This window comes from Microcebus murinus, chromosome 23 (assembly GCF_040939455.1).
Source record: "Microcebus murinus isolate Inina chromosome 23, M.murinus_Inina_mat1.0, whole genome shotgun sequence".
Classification (NCBI taxonomy): Eukaryota; Metazoa; Chordata; class Mammalia; order Primates; family Cheirogaleidae; genus Microcebus; species Microcebus murinus.
Window position 1 is genome coordinate 30,480,402 of NC_134126.1, and position 21,427 is coordinate 30,501,828.

A 21,427-nucleotide genomic window follows, 5' to 3' on the forward strand; every position below is an offset into this window, starting at 1 on the left:
TGTGATATCTATGGGTTGTCGTATCTGGGGTCCTTATTTCCAAATGCCCGAAGACCTTGGGAGGAAGAGCTGCCCAGCACTGAATTCTCCCAGGTCTTCCAAAGAGCCTCTGAGCAGTTGTACCATGTGCTGAAATGTGAGCTGCCGCTAGACTCGGTGATCATCTCAGCAGCTGTCTCAGCAGAGCCAGAGCTCTGCCACTCCCTCCAGGGTTTTGAGGTGGGGGAAGAACACATGTTAGGCTAAAGGGGTCGGTTTTTGAACCCAAGGACCCCTCACGGCGGTCCCTTGATTTGGCCACTCTTCCCCTTCTTCCTCCTGGCCCACTTTTCACCATATTTATCCCTCAGGGAACCTGGCAAATAAATCAAAGTGTTGCCTTTCTGTTTGGAAGAGAAGCAGCCTACTCCTTTAAAAAGTAACCTGATGTCACCAGCCAGACTGGTTGGTTGCTGGGCAGAGTTGGCCTCCCCCAGGCCCATCTGTCCTGAGCACCCTTCTCCTCTGCTATGAGAGCATGACCCAATCCACTCCCTTCTCCCAAGGTAGGACTAGGCAGCCTCTTCATTCTTCGTTGTTAGTCTCACTGGGACAAAACAATGCATTAGGCTCAGGCGGAACAACAGCATTGATCTTCTGCATGAAACTGTGTACTGCTATCTCTGTGGACCTTTAGAGAAAGGCTTGTGGGACCTTCAGAATTCTCCGTAGGGCAGAGTCTTCAGTAAATTCTGTTGGTGGTATGCCATCAAGAATATCTTGATCGGCTGAGGCGGGCAGATCACTCAAGGTCAGGAGTTCAAAACCAGCCTGAGCAAGATCGAGACCCTGTCTCTACTAAAAATAGAAAGAAATTAATTGACCAACTAAAAATATATAGAAATATATAGAAAAAATTAGCCAGGCATGGTGGTGCATGCCTGTAGTCCCAGCTACTCGGGAGGCTGAGGCAGAAGGATTGCTTGAGCCTAGGACTTTGAGGTTGCTGTAAGCTAGGCTAACGCCATGGCACTTGAACCCAGGCAACAGAGTGAGAGTCTGTCTCAAAAAAAAAAAAAAAAAAGCAGCCTGAGCAAGAGCGAGACCCCATCTCTACTAAAAATAGAAAGAAATTAATTTACTAACTAAAAATATATAGAAAAAATTAGCCGGGCATAGTGGCACATGCCTGTAGTCCCAGCTACTCGGGAGGCTGAGACAGCAGGATCACTTGAGCCCAGGAGTTTGAGGTTGCTGTGAGCTAGGTTGATGCCACAGTACTCTAGCCCGGGCAACAGAGTGAGACTCTGTCTCAAAAAATAAAATAAAATAAAATAAAAATATCTTGATCAGCTAGTATGTGCATGGTACTGTGTTTCATAAGACATAGTCACAGCTACCTCACCTCCAGAAAGGAAAATCTTGCTCAGGATTTTTGGGCTCAGATAGTGAAGCAGCCCTGCAAAGAGAATTTCCCATATGGAAGTTCTCCATTCCTTGTCTTACACAAGTTTCTGCCTCATCCACTCAACGTGCAAACATTTATTAAGGACCTATCATGTGCCAAGCACTGTGGTAGGCCCTAAGGATACAAGTGTGACCAAGACTGGTTTTAGAACCCCAAAGAACTCTGCCAGGCGTGATGGCTCACACCTATAATCCTAGCATTCTGGGAGGCTGAGGTGGAGGGAGGATCGCTTGAGGTCAGGAGTTCGAGACCGGCCTGAGCAAGACAGAGACCCTGTCTCTACTAAAAATAGAAAAATAACTAGCCAGTCAACTAAAAATAGAAACAAAAAATTAGCTGTGTGCGGTGAGTTATGCCTGTAGTCATAGCTACTTGGGAGGCTGAGACAGGAGGCCCACTTGAGCCCAGGCACTCACTCTAGCCCAGGCAACAAAGCAAGACTGTCTTAGAAAACAAAGCAAACAAACAAAAACACTCAAAGAACTCATAATGTAAGAGATAAGTGACAAATAGTTACAATACAGTGTGACTAATCCTATACATACATACAAGGTGCAGATGGAAAAGGGTTGAAAAAGATTCATAAAAGGAAGAAGAGGAGAAAGAGAATTAACATTTTTTAGTTAACAACCATGTACCAGGTACTGTGCTAAGTACTGTATCTACATCATATAATTTAATCCCTATGATAATCCTGAGAGTCGAAGATTAAGGCTTTGTCAGAGGTCACACAGTTAGCTGGTCATTGGCTGGCAGAGCCTGAATGTGAATTTAAGATTGTCTTAGGCCAAAGCCAAAATGGGGCATTGGAAATTGCTTGGATCTTGCAGCAGGCAATGGGGGAAGGGCGATCCAACAGAAAGATCAGCATGTGCAAAAGCCTGGACTTGGAATGAAAGAGAAAAATTCACATTTGAAGAACTAGAAGTTCACTGAGGCCCAACCTGCCAGAGAGAAAATGGAGAAAGATGAGGCCTGAGAGTAGATTACAGCCAGTTTGTAATGGGCCTGCTAACTGCCCTGCTGAAGAAACTTGAACCCAATCTTGTAGACACTGGGAAGTTTCTGAGGGTTTTACACAGTGGGCCACACAGTAACAGCTGATGTTTATGAAGCACTTACATTGGCCAGGCCCTGTGCCAAGAGCCTGCATGAATTATCTCACTTAATCCTGACAAACACCCAATGAAACAGTATTATTTTATTCTATATTTTGTTAGATGACGTAGTTATTATTTGGAGGAGTTAAGTAACGTGCTTAAGATCATAGGCTGGCCAGGGACAGAAGCCTGGGCCTTATGTGACCCCAGAGCCCACGGTCTTCACCAGCACCAAGAGAATTAATTCCACTGTCCTGCGGCATCCCTGTAAGATTGTAAGGAGTTACTCTCTCTACATTTAGAGTGGCACTATTTGCACAGCATCCTCGGGAGATTTAAGAAAATGGTGAGACCCCCCAAGGCTCTGCTGCACTGTGCGGTTCAGAGGAGGGCTGCACCCCCCACCCAGTGTCGTCTCCCGAACGTGCACTCTGGATGCACGAGCTGGAACCCGGGACTTTCAAAGCCAGACTAGCTAGAAACAATTCCGCTGTCTTTGACAAGAAACATCAGGAGCCCAAACTGCCTGGCACATGCTAGGCGCTCCCGGAGTAATGTGCGGGCGGAAGGAAAGAAGGAAGGGAGGGAGGGAGGGACCATGAATGAGGTTGGAGAAGAAGGGATTAAGTGTTTGGGGGATAAAACCGCTGGCGTTGGCGACAGAGGACATGCCAGGAATTCCCGGCTCAGACGACAAGGTGCAGGGTAGGAAAGTCAGCATTCCTTCCCAGGGTTCGGCCTAATGCGCTGAAATTCCTTCGCCGTCACGCGCTCCAGCCAGTGGCCGGGGAGACGCGAGTGTGGAGTCGGACCAGCGAGCGCAGAGCCTGCGGGCAGCCCGAGTTTGCGACAGGAGCGGGGCGTGGCCAGGGCCCGGCGGGGGCGGGGCCAGGGCCGGCGGGGCGGGGCCAGCGCGCGGGAGGTGCGGCCGAGGGGCGGGGCCTGGCCCTGCGGCCGGGACTCCGCGAGCAAGGCCTGCGATTGGAGCGCGCGGTGGGGCCCGCGAGGAGGTGACGCGGCGGCGGAGGTGACGCGTGCGGTCGCGCGCCCCTTCCGGCGCGGGGAGGGCGCTGAAGATCCGGGGCCGCTCGGCCGCAGGCCGCCTCCAGCGCCGCGGGATGTAGCGCGGGGGACCGCGGCCCCCAGCAGAGCCTGCCCTCCCGGCGGTGAGTCCCCGGGGCTGACGGGTGAGCGGGGCCGCGGTCTGGGCGCGGGGACCCCGGGCGCCCGGGCCCGGGCCTGACGCGGGGGCAGCCGGTGGGGGGGAGGGGTGGCCCGCCCTGGGGCCCCGAGGGTCCCGGCCCCGCGCCCGGACCGCCGCCGGGGCCGCCGGCTGCTCGGCGCTCGAGCTGTAAACATTTCCGGCCCCTCCCACCGCGGCCGCCGCCGAGGCCGTGTGGGCGCGGGGGTGCTGGTCTCCCGCTGGCCCGGTCCCCAGCAGTCCGGTGAGTGCCGCGTCCCCGCCCGCGGGGCGTGCAGCCCTGGGCCGGGGCCGGACCGCCGGAGCTGAGCCCCGTCCCAGCGCCGCCGCGCGCGGGGAGGCGTCCTGCGGGCCCAGGTCGCAGAACCGCCCCTCTCCCCTGGGACACCGTCCTTGGTGGCCGGGGAAGCCCAGGGCTTCTCCACCGACAGTCTTTGGCAGGTGAAGCCGTGACAGTGCCCCCTCCCCCACCCTGATGGGGTCGCAGGGGAGGTGGGTGGACCCTTGACGGGTTTAAGGCAATCCTGATAGCTCAAATGTGGGTAAAATCTAAACTATTTTGGGGGGAAATGAAATGTCATTCCCTCAGAAATCTAGGGTGGATGGATGCTATCTTACGTTTGAGAATTGTATTCGTAAAGCCTCCGATTTTAAGAAAACAAAATTGATAAGTGTTTTCGCTCAGTTTCTGTTGCTTCCTGGGGGAACGGGAACCTGACGAGGCGTATTTCAGTTTACACAGTTTCATATGTCAAAGGAGCAACTGGAGGCTATGTTATTTTACTATATCCACTACAGTATTTCCCTCAAGTGTCTAGAAGGTAACCTAGAAAACACAGAATATGTAGGCTGCCGTCTTAAATGAAGACTACAATGGCTTGTCCCTTTCTGATATGAAGTAATGGTGGGGTCTGTTCACAACTTTTCTCTTTCGATAGTGTTTGGGTAGGCTATGATGGTGCAACTGCCGTTCCTGAGGAGTTATCGTATCTGTACACTCCCACAAATTTAGACAGGGTGGCACTAAACTGTGCAAAGTCAGGGCTCCTGGCTTGCAGATACTACATTTCTTTCTTCCAGGAGTAACTTTTATGTGCCTATATTGTGATGGGTACTCGGGGAAATCAATCTTAAAAACGGGATGTTATCTGTGAAGGTCCATCTTAGGGTAGACCTCCACAAAACTGTACCGAATTGCAGAGTGGAATCTGAGAGCCTTCTCTTAGTGGTCAAGAAATCACATGATTCTCAAGGAATAAACAAATAAGCAACCACTTTGCTTGCAAGTAAAAGACAATCTCAGAAAAGTAACAGGAAGCAACATTAATCCCCTGGATCCCCACTACTATTGGATAAAGGACACCACCTTAAGTAGGCTTTCAGGCTATTTTCAGTTTCTTCAGTCTGGCCTCATTTTATCTTTCCAAGATTCATTTATGGATGTCCAAGGGCGAATTGTTCACTGCCCCAGAGCTGTGTTCTTTCATGCCTTTGTTCACACCATGTACTCTCTCTGGAATGCCTGCTCCCATCTCTGCCTATCAGGATCCTTTCTTAAATCTTCCACAAAACTTTCCTGATCACGTCAGCTAAAATTGAGCTTTCCTTCTGAATTCTTCTAGCACTTAGTGGTACTTAGTCTTACAGTAATGTTATTAGAAAACAAGTTATTTCTCCCTCTTAAAGTAGAGGCCAGCAACCATGTCAAACCTCTAACTCTCCCTTTGCCTTGTCTCTGTAGCCACAGCGCCATGCATATTGTAAATAATAAATATTCTCAGATTAATAAAGGACAGAATGTGCCCTTCTTTCTAGGCCAGCAAAGTTCTCTAGTTCCCTAGGAAATTTCCTTTGGCTCCTGTAATACAAAGCCAAACTGAAACCCTTTAACATGCTTGCTATGTTACCCTGTCCCATCTCCTTGTGATCACGCTGGTGAACTAAATAGTCATCTTTATAGCTTAAAGCTTTGTTAATTATGATAGAGGTTTTTTTCTAAATTTGTCCTTAGTATCCATTTGTCCCTGATGGCCCACCAGACTTTGTTCTTCTCACCATGCTTGAAGTTGATTCCCCTTTCCTTTTTTTTTTTGAGACAGAGTCTTGCTTTGTTGCCCAGGCTAGAGTGAGTGCCAGGGCATCAGCCTAGCTCATAGCAACTTCCTCAAACTCCTGGGTTCAAGCAATCCTGCTGCCTCAGCCTCCCCAAGTAGCTGGGACTACAGGCATGCGCCACCATGCCCGGCTAATTTTTTCTATATATATGTTAGTTGGCCAATCAATTTCTTTCTATTTATAGTAGAGACGGGGTCTCGCTCTTGCTCAGGCTGGTTTCAAACTCCTGACCTCGGACCTCGAGCAATCCGCCCCCCTTGGCCTCTCAGAGTGCTAGGATTACAGGCCTGAGCCACCGCGCCCAGCCGATTCCCCTTTCCTGCTTAGGAATGAATGATGTTTATAATAAAGTTTGTAACTATCGTGGACTTTTAAAGTCCTTGAAAGTGCCTTCTAACCAAACCAGTTTCATGTAATTGGCTTTTGGGCATGCACCTAGTTTGCTTTTGTTTCATTGGGGCTTCTGGGGTACACAGTATAAAGTGGGTGCTATATTGTGCAATGTATTGACTGTATATCTGTAATGTACTTGAAAAATGGGTATTAAAAACAGAGGTTGGCATAAAAATCCCTCATACACCTGTGTACTATTTACTTCTCTTATTTTTCATGGCATTAGGAAAGTTTGTCTCTATTCGAGATCAAAAAGACCTCTTCTGTTGGGACAGCTTTAACTGGGGAAGAACTACAAAGATTGTGATTTTCCACTTTAGACTCTGGAATACTTGGCGGTAGGAGAGCTTAGGACCCATTACTGCAGTTTGGTGATTTCAAACATGTGCCTTTGCCTTGACTCTTTTCTCCAACAAAGCTGTGAAACTTCCCTCCCTAACAAAGAGAGTAGACACAGGAAAAGATGGCTGTGTTCTTTGTCTATACTGCTAGACTGGTCTTGTTTTAGAAAAATGAGAATCAAGTTAGGCATAGATAGAGCCTACCCATAGAATCTCTTAAGGATCCAGGGACCCCAGATTTTAAAAACTCCTGAAAGAAGCTTTGTGCATTTGACTCCAGGGGGAATTGGTTCACAGTATAAATGTCTCCAAGACTTTAAGTAAAATAGCTCTGCAGCTTACTGGCTAGTGATTAAGAATCAATCTTTTCTCCAAGTTCAGCCCAGGATTATCTTATTTATAGGAGCACAAACACCACAAACACCTCCCTGCTCCACAGCTTTACTCTAATATCCTAGGTTTATCCAGTTGGAAAGCTTAGTGGTAAAGGTTTATTAGCTTGAGTTGAAGAAATCCCATAAAAAATGCACTCAGTGGAGTTTGGCTTAATTATAATTTGCTATGTTGGGTGTGGCAGGTTTGAGGGGAAAAAGTGTTTTTTCTGAAATACATAAGGACATAGAAAGTTGGCTTTCCTGGGTCTCTTAAAATCAGTCTAAGACCTTAGGTGTTTGTACTGATTTTATATAATAGACTAAAACACTTGCTTGTGATTTCAGTTGTTTGTGAGTGGTCCCCCCACTGAAGTGATCTTTTCAGGTCCTAGTATTATTTGCTCTTCTTTCTTGCCAGACCTCCGATCCCTCTCTCTCCCTTTCCTGTCTCTGTGTCGCTACAGTTTAGAAGACCAAACTGCACAGTGGACATTGCTCACTATGATGACATGATCTCCATTGACCTCCACTGTATGTACTTTAATGCATGATGATAGATTTTGTATGATGAGATGTAGCTGATGGCTCGTTTGTGAGTTAACGGGGGTATCTGTTAGCTTTGGTGACTTTGGGTCTAGGTTGTGGGGAGTGGGAGTAGGAGCTAGTTGTAGAGGAGCCAGAAGGAATCAGGAAAATTAATAGAAAAGTATTTGAACTGAAAAGGGAAAAGACTTCGATGACGGCCAGCAGACTTGAGGGCGTAAAAACTTTTCAGATCAAATGATGAAATGATATAGTGAGAATGCCAAGCTGGATTCTGCATACCATCTTTGGACCCTAAAAGTCCAGCTTTTAGTTGACCCAACTTAAAGTTTGTCTATAGTATTCTCATTGCCTCTAGTATAGTTGGTTATATAGCACTCAAAATAACTGAATTTAGTGTGTGACCATTCTAGCTGACAGGTGCTGTCCCTCCACTGCCCTCCTGGAGCAATGACACTGTATCATTTATTTTGTACATATCACAAACTGCCTATGTCATCTGACTATAGGCTCTTTGAAGACAATGACATAACTTAGTTCAACTTTGTATTTCGCATAGTACCTTCGAATGCTTTAGGGTGCTAGTACTAAATACACTTGCTACATATTCAGTGAATGTGTTGGGTTGCTTTGGGAGAAAGGATAAGAGAAAGCCCCCCAAGTCCAAGAAAAAGAACACAAGCCCTTACCTAGTAGTGAGGAGCTAACTCATATACTTGCTGGCTGGAATCTGCCCCGTTCATTCATTCATTCATTTTGAGATATGAGTTCTGACCAAAATTAGGGATATGTATTATTTTATGATCCATGTCTTGCATACCAGAACCAGGTTTTTTGTTTTGTTTCTGCCCTGGTGGTCTGCTCTAAATTACTGGCAGCAGTATTCTAAGCGAAGTGCGCTGCTCTTTTCAGACATTTCCAAGATGCCCAAACCTATTTATGTTTTTTGCTCACAGTCTAAAGGATATCTTAGTTAAGCTGTTTATTCAGTAGTGCTTCACTTTGAGGAACTATGTTTTGAGGTCAGCCTGTTGAGAAAGATTTCCTAATGTCTCTTTTCACGTGGGTTGCCTATCTCCTAGGCCCCATTTCCTGTTCTCCTTAAGCGCAATTGTTGACTGTGACTGTGTGCTGGCATCTCGTGAGTCTTGCACATTAAAGGAGGAACTACTGCCCTGTGTTGACACCATATGAAGGTCTGCTGTACAGTGTGTTACTGTTTCTGTCTCTCTTGGACTAGATTTGCCTGTTGCTTTCAGCTGTGCTTGTGGGGCGAGCATAGCATCACTCATGACTGACACTTGAGGATTCCCCTCGCTTGATGTATTAGACAGGGTTCTCCAGAGAGAACCAGTAGGATAGATGGATAGACAGACAGGTAGATATAGACAGAGGGGGGATTTATTAGGTCAATTGGCTCATGTGATTATAGCGGCTAAGTCCCACGATATGCCGTCTGCAAACCAGGGAAGCTGGTAGCTGGCTCAGACTGAGGCCACAGAGCTGAGAACCCAAGGGGCTGCGGGTGCAAGGCCCAGAATCCCTGGAGTTCTTGATGTCCAAGGGCAGGAGAAGAAGGTTGTCCCAGCTCTAGGAGGTAGGGAAAGGGGGAAGGGAAGAAGAGACAGACAGATGGACAGATTTATAATCCCTGAGAAGGAATTGTGATTACTCTCAGATAAAAAAGAACTAGTACAAGATATCAAAGATGTTTGTGTATATATACTGAACAGCCATGGATGATAGTGTCTCCTTTGGGAGCAAAGTCATGTTTACTGCCCAATATATCATTAAAATGTTTGGGCTTCCTAAGCATAAGTTTCCTCTTCCTTAATGCAGCCCACTCCACGTGCAAGTGGTACAGGGCTCTCTCTGCATTGCCCTCTGGTAACTGGGGCTTGGGTAACCAATGCAAGAAAATGCTAATATTCTGGCTGCTGCTATTACTAGGAGTAATAAAGTTTTTTGTCCCTGGGGGGAAAAAGAACTAGTAATTTATAACATAGTGGGAATCTTTAGAAACTTTTCCTTTCTTTTCAATATTATTTGAGACCTGAGTAAAGACTGCTACTAAAATCCAACCCAGCAAAAAAAAAAAAAAAAAGTGTTTCTGAGGTTTTTCCTAGAAAACTGAATTCTGGGTTTCTCTGGTGTCCCTAAAGGATGCGTGTGCTTGTCTCTAGTTTCTGACAAACTAATTTGAATGACGCTTAGATTATGGGCTGTGGTGGTTGGGACAAGCTCTCGCAGAGCCGGTTATTAGGTATGTGTGTGGCAAAAAGGCAAAGCTGAGGCTGCCTCCCTGTCTTCAGCTTCCTGCTTCCAGGTAAGTTACTGCTTGCTTTAAGAATAGATTGTGATGAAAGCTTGTTATCCCAAGTGTTGGACCCAGGCTATAATCCTATAATAGAATTAGTAAACCTTGCAGAGAAATTAACCACTCGGCACCCATCCCACGACCAAGTTCTTTTTGTATGCACAGCAGATTGATCAGAGCATTTATAAATAAAGCCCAACTGAGTTCACTTTGCATTTAATTTATTGCAGCCAGGTGTTGGCTTCATAGTTTCATTCCTCAGTCTCAGAGCGAGGCCTTTCTTGGGCAGAATGAGCTTTGGGAATGGTAGGCGAGACCCTCTTCATTCACTGGGCTTCCTAACTGCGGGATGAAGTTGAGGTGGGTAGCTGTTTTTCTGTGGTACCAGTGTGGTACAGTAACCACAGATCTTTGGAAGACAAGCAATTAGGTGTCATATTTTCAGCCTTATCTGTAAGATTATTAGTAAGGTTCTGGGCAAAGGGTGATTTCATTTACGCAATCAGCTGGCCTTTAGAGTTGGAAACAGGGTATGGGTTGATTAGCTGTGTCTTATTCAATATTGAATTATAGAAATGAAACTGTAAGAGGAACAAACTGTCAACGCTGCACGTCTGTGTTTGCTTTTAGTGTCTACCATCACAGGGAGATCTCTGCCCCCTGGGGCTGAGAGACCCCAACCTTTCCCCAGGCTGAAGCTGCAGGGCCTTGAGGAACCAGCCAGATGTCTTCTCACAAAGGATCTGTGGTGGCACAGGGCAATGGGGCTCCTGCCGGCAACAGGGAAACGGACACAGTGGAACTGGCTGAGCTGGGACCCCTGCTAGAGGAGAAGGGCAGACGAGTGATCGCCAATCCGACCAAAGTAAGTCGTCTTCCCAGGAGTCATTCCCTTGACCGGCATCTCTCTTAGACTTCTGTCAATTTCTTTTGTAAAGACCTCACCTTCCTTCAAAAGGAGAAACCATAGCACCCTGGCAGTATCTCTATCCAAGTCTTTACTATGCTGTGTTATTACAACTATCTTTTTGTCTGTTTTTCCCACTATAAGCTTTTGGGAGTTCACTCAATCTTTGTGACCCCGGTGCTTTAGCAGAAGGACTGAGTAAGTAATCCGTAAATGAAGGAAACAGTCGAATAGGCTTAGGTTTGACTTCATATAACAAACAAAAATCCCTGCGGCTTTGACAAGATAGAAGTCTGGCATCAAATAAGATAATCCTGGAAGTAACCGCTCCAAGGCTGGTGTGGCAGCTCCACTGTTGTCAAGCACCTGTCTTGCTCTTCCTTCATTCGTAGCATGTTGTGCATCACACCTGCATTCTACCCACAGTGAAGCAGGAGGAAGGTCTGCTCTTTCCCTTTTGAATAGACTATCAAGAAGTACTCAGGCCAGAATTTAGTTACATGGTGATATTCAGCTGCAGTGGAGGCTAGGAAGAGTGTAGCCTGAGTCAAATTGCAGTAACATTGCCACCCATCCTCAGTCCAAAACCGAGGACTTTGGAACTTAGGACGAGAGAGAGAATGGATACTGGGGTAGGCAAGCCAGAATCTGTAAAACACAATCCAAGAGGGACCATGTATTTACCAGGAACCATCCACAGGAGAGACAAATAGCCCAGAGAAGGAGCCGAGCGGCCAGGCCTTCCATCGCCATGGTTCAGAGCCTTGGGATGGAGAGAAAGGCCTCTCTGCTTTGTAGGCGAGTGCTCTCCCGGGGCGCCCTTTTGGGCCCAGGAGCCGGTGCTGCTGTTTTCTGTGGAACTGGTTTAGAGGCCCTGATACTCCTGGGAGCTGCTGTGGATACACAGTTGCAGTCGTGATGGCATCCCCAGAGTCAGTGAACAGAGGACTGAACAGAATTATCCTTAAGGAAATCTCTGAAACTTTGTGTCTTTTTCATTGTTTTCAAAATGCAGTGGGCTGGAAGAGAGAACTGTTTGGGAAATTGGGGAAGTTCGGAACCACTGCCCTAGAGAAAGGATGGGTCACTCAGTCTTAAAGAACACCTAGGGCTGGTGTGCTCACCTTGTCTTCCTCCAAGGCTAGTCTTCCTAAGAGTCTGTCTACTGTGTGCTGAATAGAACGTTCACTGCAGCGAAGTATTAACAGATCTCTAACTATAGTGTTGTGAACTCAGTAAGTATCACGCTTTCGGAGAAGAGGCCACAGGACCCTCTGCAGGAAAGAGGCTGGGCTAGTACAGCCTGTGAGATGACTGACTCCCTGAGTTTTTTTGTTGTTTTGTTTGTGTGTTTGTTTTTCCTACAGGCTGAAGAAGAGCAAACATGCCCAGTGCCCCAGGAAGAGGAGGAGGAGGTGCGGGTGCTGACGCTTCCCCTGCAAGCCCACCACGCCATGGAGAAGATGGAGGAGTTTGTGTATAAGGTACAGTCTAGGAGCTTCTGTCCTGGAACAGGCAGGGCAGTAGGCTTGTCCAGGATATTCCCAGCCGGCAAGCTTGCTTGGGGTGAAGAGCTTTTGCTCCCATAGGTGGGTTTGTTTTCTCATTAAGGTGAGGTAAATCAAGGCAAAAACTGGCTAAATTTTTACTGCGTACTCTGTTAGGCATTGTTCCAAATATATTCTAAAACAAGGGTTCCTAACTTTTGTGCTCTGGATCCCTTTGGAAGTCATCAAAATATTTAAATATGCCATAGTCCTGTGGGCTCCTTTATTAACACATGAAGTATACATTAATGATAAGCTCTAATGTATCTAATTAAAATTTATGATTTCTTTTTTTTTGTTTGTTTGTTTTTGGAGACAACGTCTCACTCTGTTGCCCTGGCCAGAGTGCCGTGGCGTCAGCCTAGCTCACAGCAACCTCAAACTCCTGGGCTCAAGCGATCCTCCTGCCTCAGCCTCCCGAGTAGCTGGGACTACAGGCATGCGCTACCATACCCGGCTAATTTTTTCTATATATATTAGTTGGCCAATTAATTTCTTTCTATTTATAGTAGAGACGGGGTCTCGCTCTTGCTCAGGCTGGTTTTGAACTCCTGACCTTGAGTGATCCACCCGCCTCGTCCTCCCAGAGTGCTGGAATTACAGTCATGAGCTACTGCGCCTGGCCCTAAAATTTACAATTTCTAAGTAGTGATAAGTAGAAATAGCATTTTGAGATTTCTGCAAAACTAATGTATGAAAATATCTGTGATTTCTATTGGTGACAAAGCCACAAGTTCTATTAATACTTCTGTGGTTTGTTGCCTACATTTATTATTGAGGGAAATACAAAATTTAATTAGAGCTATATGAAAATAAAGATGCTTTTTTCCATTCAAGTTGCCAGCTATTCCTTGGATTCTGTCTATTGTGCATGGATCCTAGATTAACAACCCCTGCTCTAAAAAGACTTAGTCCCAGCCTAGTGAGAACTTAGACTCTAACTGGGGGAAATGATAGAGCAGGAGGCAAACAGTCTCCCAAAGAAGAGGGACAAGGAGGGATCTGTATGTTTTTTAAAACCGTATCTATAATTTGTTTGTTTTCATTAACTATATTCTGAAATTTCAAGTAGGCTAAAGGAGGAAGTGCCATTTTTTCTTCAAAGGTTGAGAAACAACCTAAAGCTTACACAGATAAACCAACATGAAACCAGAACAAAGTGGTCAGAATATGGGTCAGTCCTCTGCTAGCCCCATTTGTGCTGTGTCTTGGATATCTCCTGGTCCAAGCAGGTTTCCCACTATTACCTGGGACCATTCAATGGCTGAATGACATCCTCCTAGACTGGTTCCCCTTCACTGCTTGTCCTTGGGGAAGCTGATACTCTCCTGAGCCCGCCTAGAGGGAGTGTGTATCTTCTAGGTCTGGGAGGGACGCTGGAGGGTCATCCCATACGATGTGCTCCCCGACTGGCTGAAGGACAATGACTACCTGCTACATGGCCACAGGCCGCCCATGCCCTCCTTTCGGGCTTGCTTCAAGAGCATCTTCCGCATCCACACAGAAACTGGCAACATCTGGACCCATCTGCTTGGTGAGTCATTTGGATGGGGAAAAATCCAATTTTTTTGTCTTCTCAACTGCCAAGAGGTTATATAGCTTTTGTCCAAGGGAAGGAAGAAGAATAAGGTTGCTCTGATCGATAGCTGAAGTTGTGCCTTTAAACTACCAGTGAACTTGGTTGAACTTTGATCACTGATATTTCAGACTGAGGGTGGAGGACCTAGAAACTGAAGACATTGGGGCTAGATGTTCCCTGTCATCCCTAGCAGAACTGTTTTAGATGGAGGCAATCCTTCTACTTCATAATTTCCCAGCGTGAAAACAAAATGCCAGCATTTCAAAAAAGGGTCTTTTGTCTGGATTTGTATGACGTGGCATTTTCTACTGAAATTTTCGACTGCGGTTCACCCAGCTAAACCCTATAGTTCACTGATTTAAAACCGTCAACTGTCAAAGTGTACACATTCCCTTTTTCCTCACAGGTTTTTTTTTTTTCCTTTCCCTCCTGCAGGTTTTGTGCTGTTTCTGTTTTTGGGAATCTTGACCATGCTTAGACCAAATATGTACTTCATGGCCCCTCTACAGGAGAAGGTGGTTTTTGGGATGTTCTTTTTGGGTGCAGTGCTCTGCCTCAGCTTCTCCTGGCTCTTCCACACTGTCTATTGTCATTCAGAGAAAGTCTCTCGGACTTTTTCCAAGTGAGTTGAAAGAACAGTAAGAAAAGACTGTGCACTGTTGTCACATCTCGTGATTCCAGTGCTGCTGACTGGGTGCTGGGAATTCCTATAACTCCTAAAAATTCCCTGATGCACCAGAGGAAAGGTTTTCTGCTCTGTGGGTAAAGTAGGGTGATGAAGCATTTCTCTTAAACACTTCATGAAAAAACTAACTGTAGCCTCCTCGACAGATGGAAGCCAATTGTGGAATATATTTGCTACCTGAACAGTACCATCTTTTGTGAAACTTGGGGTGCCTGTGGGCTCTTTCCAAGAGCTCGTACCCAATACTAGCTTACTATTCCTACTGGCCCAAGCCCAAGTAGGGTGTGGTAAGCAGTACCACTCTACCCATCAGCCACATAAAGCTTATCTTTGCTGTCCATGCGTGGCTGGAAGCCCCAGGTGCCCATCTAATGCTTTCCCTTTTCCCCAACTCGGAGTCTGGTTTTCTGTTTGTTTACTTGTTTTTGTTGTTATTGTTGGTTTTGGTGGTGGTGGTGGATCATTTTGTTTTTCCCAATAACACCAGTTGCAAGAATACATTTTCGTCATTTAAAAAGTCGACTAAGGCAGAACAAACTAAAGTACCCCTTAATAAGACTCCCAATCTAGCATTTTGTTTTTAGAACTCATCCTATTAGATGGGGGAATATTGAGAGCCCTTCTTGAGTGTGATGCTGGGAACCAGCTGGGTTGTGATGGAACTTCTAAATTCAAGTATCTGCTAGGGACATATAGCTGTTCGTCACTAAGGAAAAGGGATAGAGTTCTGTGAGCAGGGATTCTTAGAGACTTTTCCATTATAAAATAGAAGTGCTTGACCTTGTGAAATTTTAATCCAGAATATAGGATAGATTGTATGGGAAGTGAGGGGAAACTAGGGATGGTTAAATGTGGGAGCAGGTAGAGAAAAGAAACAACTAGTTAAATGAATTCCTCAGAATTCATTTCACCTACTGATTTTCATTTTTGTGGTTCCTTTTAGACTGGACTATTCAGGGATCGCTCTACTGATTATGGGGAGCTTTGTCCCCTGGCTCTATTACTCCTTCTACTGCTCCCCACAGCCACGGCTCATCTACCTCTCCATCGTTTGTGTCCTGGGCATTTCTGCCATCATTGTGGCACAGTGGGACCGGTTTGCCACTCCTAAGCACCGGCAGACGAGAGCAGGTGGGTAGGAAGGCATATGTAAACCTCAGAGGTATTTGGATGTTGAGCCTGATAGGCTCAACCCTGGGCCTTAGGTTTGCAGTTTGGGAATCCCACCCAAACCCTGATCTGTGTTTAGAACTTTCAGAACAGCAAGAATTTTCAAAACTCAATCATCCCCCTAGTGTTGTACTATTTCATTAGAATGCTAATACATCGGATCATTACCCACCTGGTCATTTAACTGCAAGCATAGATATGACAGCTCTAATACTTGGTTTAAGACAGTTTAAAAATATAGCAAGCACAGTCATTTTAGTGATCTGAGTCCTAAGCACTCAGACCAAGAGATTACAATTAAAATACCCTGAGGCATTTTATTAAAGGAGTGGAGTGCCTGGTTTGGTGAATAAAATACCTTGAACATAAACACTGATAACAAGTAATGTAATAGCTATAACCATAAACATCTTTGTTTTGTCTGGCCTCTTAGTTTAAGCTTTTATTACTTGGAGCAATACTTCCAATTACCACTAGTCTTCAGCCACTTCAGACTTAACTTATCTGCTGTTTTAACCTTCAGTTAAAAAAATTAAATATTTATCAAGCACCAACCATGTGGCATGCACCATGCCTAAACAAGAGTAGCTACCAAGATGGAGAAGGTGGCTATGTACTGTGTAGTGGTGCTGGGACAAGTACCCATTCTTCTCTTACTCTGCCCATATTTGTATGTCCCAGCAGCTACAGGACAACTGGTGACCTGGGTGTATCTATCTACTCAGGAGGTCAGAGTCCTGGTTACATAAATCTTATATGATCTTAATGGGAAACTATCCAATTCTTTGCTGACTCGGGAGCCAACTAAAGCTTTGCCATCTAGTTTCTGTACCCAAGTTAGCCATCAGAGGGTTTGAACATACTATTTTTGCCCAGACTCCTTAACAGATGAAGAATACTAGATGTTTGTTCCTTAAAAGGTAATAGGTCTATAAGCACTTATACAGCCTTCTTCCCATTCTGGATGTTGATTATTATCCATCTTGTTGCTAAATTTCCTAAACATGTACTGTTCACCAAAAATTGGCTAATTGTCATAAACATTTGGATTCTAGAGTAAGACAACAGTGCCTTCCATGTTGTGGCTGTTTCCTTGCGTGACGATCTTGTGTCTGCTCTGCTCTGTTCAGGAGTGTTCCTGGGACTTGGTCTGAGTGGTGTGGTGCCCACCATGCACTTCACCATCGCGGAGGGCTTCGTCAAGGCCACCACGGTGGGCCAGATGGGCTGGTTCTTCCTCATGGCTGTGATGTACATCACTGGAGCTGGCCTTTACGCTGCTCGAATTCCTGAGCGCTTCTTTCCTGGCAAATTTGACATATGGGTAAGAAATGAGTCTTCCAGCAGGGCCTGTGATGGTGAGTGACCAGTCCAAAGTTAAAGGTCTGAGTGAAAGGGGGCAAGAGAGTTGCCTACAGATCGTGTAGTGTTTGGGGATACAGATATGTACCCTGGTGGAAAATAGCCAATATTAACATCTTGGTATGTCTCTGACAAGGAATGTGTCTTAAAATTTTTTTCTAACAAATATATCATTTTTATGATACTAAAAAAAATTGTTTAAGGAGAAACTAGAAGAGGCAAATATGCTTTCTCCTACTTATTTCTAACTCCTCCTTGCCATTATCCTAAAGGCTTTTCTCTTTTTATTCCTGCAGTTCCAGTCTCATCAGATTTTCCACGTCCTGGTGGTGGCGGCAGCCTTTGTCCACTTCTATGGGGTCTCCAACCTTCAGGAATTCCGTTATGGCCTGGAAGGTGGCTGTACTGATGACTCCCTTCTCTGAGCCTTCCCACCTGAAGGGTGGAGGAGGAGCTTCCCAAGTGCTTTTAAAAATAACTTCTTTGCTGAAGTGAGAGGAAGAGTCTGAGTTGTCTGTTTCTAGAAGAAACCTCTTAGAGAATTCAGTACCAATCAAGCTTCAGCCCACTTTCACACCCACTGGGCAATAAACGTAACATGTCCATTCCCCTAGCTGGGGAGGGTGGGGATGGCCAAACTTAGTCATCCCCCTCCTCAGCAAGGCAACTACCGGCCCCTCACAGAGACAGTACTTTGAAACTCATGTTGAGATTTTATCCCTTCCTCCACCATTTTGGGAAGAAATTATGGACTGGGACTCTTCAGAAATTCTGGTTTTTTTCTGGAAGAAAATGTCCCTCCCTTACCCCTATCCTTACTTTGTAACCTGGCTTATAACAGGCCAGCCATTTTGTAGCACACTTTTCAAAAATGATTATATAACCTGGTCCCATCTTTCTAGGGCCTGGATCTGCTTACACAGCAGAAAGAATAAAGCCACCAACTTTTACATAGCCCGGCTAATCATGGAAGTGTGTCCAGGCTTCAAATAACTTGAGTTTTAATTTTTTTTTTCTTGGCAGAGTAATGTAAAATTAAAATGGGGAAAGATATTTAATATTTAATACTAAGCTTTAAAAAGAAACCTGCTATCATTGCTATGTATCTTGATGCAAAGACTATGATGATAATAAAAGAAAGTACAGAAGACACTTGGCATTCAAAGACTTAACATGTATGGTCTCGATTATTTGCACATAACCAAAGGATTAAGGCCAATAATAATATCAGATTCTGCTGAGACACAAATTTGAATCACAGGTATTGACAGGCTAACCAAATACTAGCATCTACTCAGTACAGTTTTATTTTTTTCTACTTGGCACACAGACTATCTTATTAGACAAATCAATAGGCTTAGTAGTGTTTAATAACTAGGAGATTCTCACAGGTATTAGGATATATCCCAGAATTTAGGGATATAACTCACCTTGCTTAGGCTTGTCTCATTGAGGGGTCAGTCCATGCCATCATTTGCTTTTGTGAATGGCTCTCAACCTGACATGAGTTTGGTTCACTGGATAGCCTAAGTCAGCAGTAATCACTTCTCAGCTAATGTAGGCAGTTAAAGGGGAGGGGAGTCTTCTTGAGTTATAAAGTTGTGTTAACTTCAAGGATCAAGTCTGTACAACTGGGAAAACAAATGATCCTTTTAAAAAATAATCCACCTCGCCAATACATGAAAAGTTTCTCAGCCTGGGGGGGAAATGGGCATTTATTGAAACCTTAAAATCTGTACCCCCATAATATGCCAAAATAAAAAAAGAAATTAAAAAAAAAAAAAAGTTTCTCAGCCTAAAATGGTAATCAGGGAAATGTAAACTAAAACCAAAATGATAAACCATCTCATTCTAACCACATTGGCACAAATTAAAAAGCCTAATCCTTATCCAAGTACCAAATAGGCAAAAAAAAAAAAATAAATAAATAAAAAGCCTAATCTTGAGTGTTGCTATGGATGTGGAACAGAGCAGGTGCTGCTAGTGGAAGCGAATTCTCTTTTCCCTCACTTCAATAGCTACGAACACCCAGAATCATCCCAGGTGTCCAAACCATAAAGGCAGGATGATGCACAGAGCCTGACTGACTCACTTTATCCAGATCAACCTTCCAGAATAGTCCTAAGAAACTCACAATAAGTTTCGGATGTTAAAAGTATGGGTCAGATATCTAAATGACTGGAAATATTCTTGTATGGGAAGGATAGTGCCCCCCTAACTTAAAGACCTGATACATGCTAACACTGTACCCCTGGAGAAAAGTCAGAAGCCTGAATTAGTTCTCTCCATGTTGACTTTCTTGCTAACAGCTTCTCCATCTTTTATTCTCTGAAAAAAGTGAGCATATTCTAAACAAAGCCTCTTTTATTACATTCTCATATTTGGAAAAATCCTTAATTTAGCAGCCAGGCATCAGGTAATATCACTAACATGCTATTTTATATACAGAAAACAAAGAATTATTTTTACTCTTTAAATTGTGCATATTTTTAATTCACATGATGCAAAATTCAAAAAGTAATAAAGGGGCCAGGCATGGTGGATTACACCTGTAATCATAGCACTCTGGGAGGCCAACGCAAGAGGATCATTTGAGCTCAGGAGCTCAAGACCAGCCTGAGCAAGAGCAAGACCCCGTGTTTACTAAAAAAAATAAATTAGCTGGACAACTAAAAATATATAGAAAAACTTAGCCGGGTGTGGTGGCACATGCCTGTAGTCCCAACTACTTGGGAGGGTGAGGCAGGAGGATGGCTTGAGCCCAGGAGTTTAAGGTTGCTGTGAGCTAGGCTGGTGCCACAGCACGCTAGCCTGGGCAACAGAGTGAGACTCTGTCCTCCCCTTCAAAAAAAAAAAAAAAAAAAACAAGTAATAGAAAAAACTCTCCTTCCTGCCCTGTCTTAGAACCAACCAGTTCCTCTCCCCAAAGAAACCAGTGTTAACTTTATTTTGTATATTTCCAAATACGTTTTATACATACAGAAGCAAATATGAATATTTCTATCTTCCCACCTTTTTACACAAATAACAGCAGACTAAACACACTGTTCACAGCTGCATGGTACTGGATTGTACAGATAACACCATACTTCTTTTTTGAGACCAGAATCTGGCTCTGTCGTCCCCAGCTAGAGTACCCTGGCATCAGCCTAGCTCACCACAGCCTGCTATTTTTAGTAAAGCCCCCTGGGTCTCTTGCTTAGGCTCGTCTCAAACTCCTGAGCTCAAATGATCCTCCCACATCAGCCTCACAGAGTGTTAGGATTACAGGCATGAGCCACCATGCCTGGCCTGGATATACCATACTTTATTGAATCATTCCCTATTAATGGACATTTAAGGTTGTTTTCAATCTAATCTACAAACAATGCTACAGTAAACAACCTTGTACATACATCATTTTATATGTGTGCGAGTATATGTGAAGGACAGATTTAAAAATTGCTCAAAGTATATATGCATTCATAATTTTAGTAAATATTTCCAAAATACCTTCAACAGAATTTATACCGATCCTGCACTCCCCTCGACAATGTATAAATCAGCGACACTTGTGGATGAGGAAGAGACCACACATATGGGAGATGGAAATGCTATGTATAAAAATTAGAATGCTGTCCTTTTGTCTATGGTTTTATTATCCTTAGGAATCAAAGGTCCATTGAGGAAAATAGTATAATTAAACAATTAGTTTGGACCTTCACGTAAGAGGAACCAATGAACCTCTTTTCCTTCTTGGCCACTAAGATAAATGCACCAAAATCAATTAGGAGCAAAATTCCTAAACTGAATCCTCAGCACCCATGACCTGGTGAAAAGTCAGAATAAAGCAGTGGCGATAAGGACTTCCGGGACTTCTCTAAGAAGAGTCTTTGCAATTTCTCTCACGGTGTCCAACTTCAAGTGGCCACTAGTTCCTTCCACTTAATAGTCTCAAATAAAGGAAATAGTATCCCCTCAAGGGTGATGATGGCTCCCATTATGATGCAGAGAACGCTGAGCTTTGTGGATCGCGGGGCTCCGAGGAGTCTCAGCGCAGCGTTGGTTGGCCCGAAAAGGCCATTGCGGACAATGAACTTGAAGAAACTTGAAGCCTCCGTGGGTCTGGTCGATGCGAGAGGGCTCCCGAATACCCCGCAGGTAAAACACACTTCTGCAGTCCTATCCTTAGCACGTTAGGCCCTGGACCCTCTCAGCGGGCCGTGCCTGGCGAGCCGCGGGGTGTCGGCCTGTCACCGAGACGGAGAGCTGCACACTGCCCCGTCCCCCCGCCGGACCCCACTCCACGCCGCCTTTTTCTAGTCGGCTTCCTAGCAGCGACCTCAAGCCGGGCACCCGCGTCCGCG

At 45.1% G+C, this 21,427-nt stretch overlaps 2 protein-coding genes across 4 annotated transcripts in view; both read left to right on the forward strand.

Moving 5' to 3' along the window:
- Positions 1 to 3,529: 3,529 nt before the first annotated feature.
- On the forward strand, positions 3,530 to 18,248 carry ADIPOR1 (adiponectin receptor 1). 3 transcript variants are annotated; one of them, XM_075996951.1, is made up of 8 exons: positions 3,530 to 3,734; positions 10,462 to 10,696; positions 12,106 to 12,222; positions 13,648 to 13,819; positions 14,300 to 14,486; positions 15,493 to 15,680; positions 16,850 to 17,043; positions 17,378 to 18,248. In XM_075996951.1, exons 2-8 carry the CDS (start codon positions 10,556 to 10,558, stop codon positions 17,504 to 17,506), a joined length of 1,128 nt encoding a protein of 375 aa, XP_075853066.1. In that variant the 5' UTR covers positions 3,530 to 3,734; positions 10,462 to 10,555; the 3' UTR covers positions 17,507 to 18,248. The 3 variants fall into 3 exon arrangements, with proteins under 3 accessions (XP_075853066.1, XP_075853065.1, XP_075853067.1); XM_075996950.1 differs by having other exon boundaries at positions 3,530 to 3,713; XM_075996952.1 differs by lacking the exon at positions 3,530 to 3,734 and adding an exon at positions 7,435 to 7,502.
- Positions 18,249 to 18,389: 141 nt separating this feature from the next.
- The window catches only part of KLHL12 (kelch like family member 12), a 30,891-nt gene continuing 27,853 nt past the window's right edge, over positions 18,390 to 21,427 (forward strand). The window contains exon 1 of the mRNA XM_012744369.3: positions 18,390 to 21,221. Within this exon, the coding sequence (XP_012599823.2) occupies positions 21,048 to 21,221 (174 nt within the window). The 5' untranslated portion in view covers positions 18,390 to 21,047. The remainder of the gene's footprint in view (positions 21,222 to 21,427) is intronic.

Excerpts from the sequence above, each read along its gene's own strand:
- ADIPOR1 (XM_075996951.1), top strand. The coding sequence starts at position 10,556 with ATGTCTTCTCACAAAGGATCTGTGGTGGCACAGGGCAATGGGGCTCCT. Across the intron at positions 15,681-16,849 it reads GCACCGGCAGACGAGAGCAG|GAGTGTTCCTGGGACTTGGT; the intron begins GTGGGTAGGAAG and ends TGCTCTGTTCAG. Across the intron at positions 17,044-17,377 it reads CTGGCAAATTTGACATATGG|TTCCAGTCTCATCAGATTTT; the intron begins GTAAGAAATGAG and ends TTATTCCTGCAG.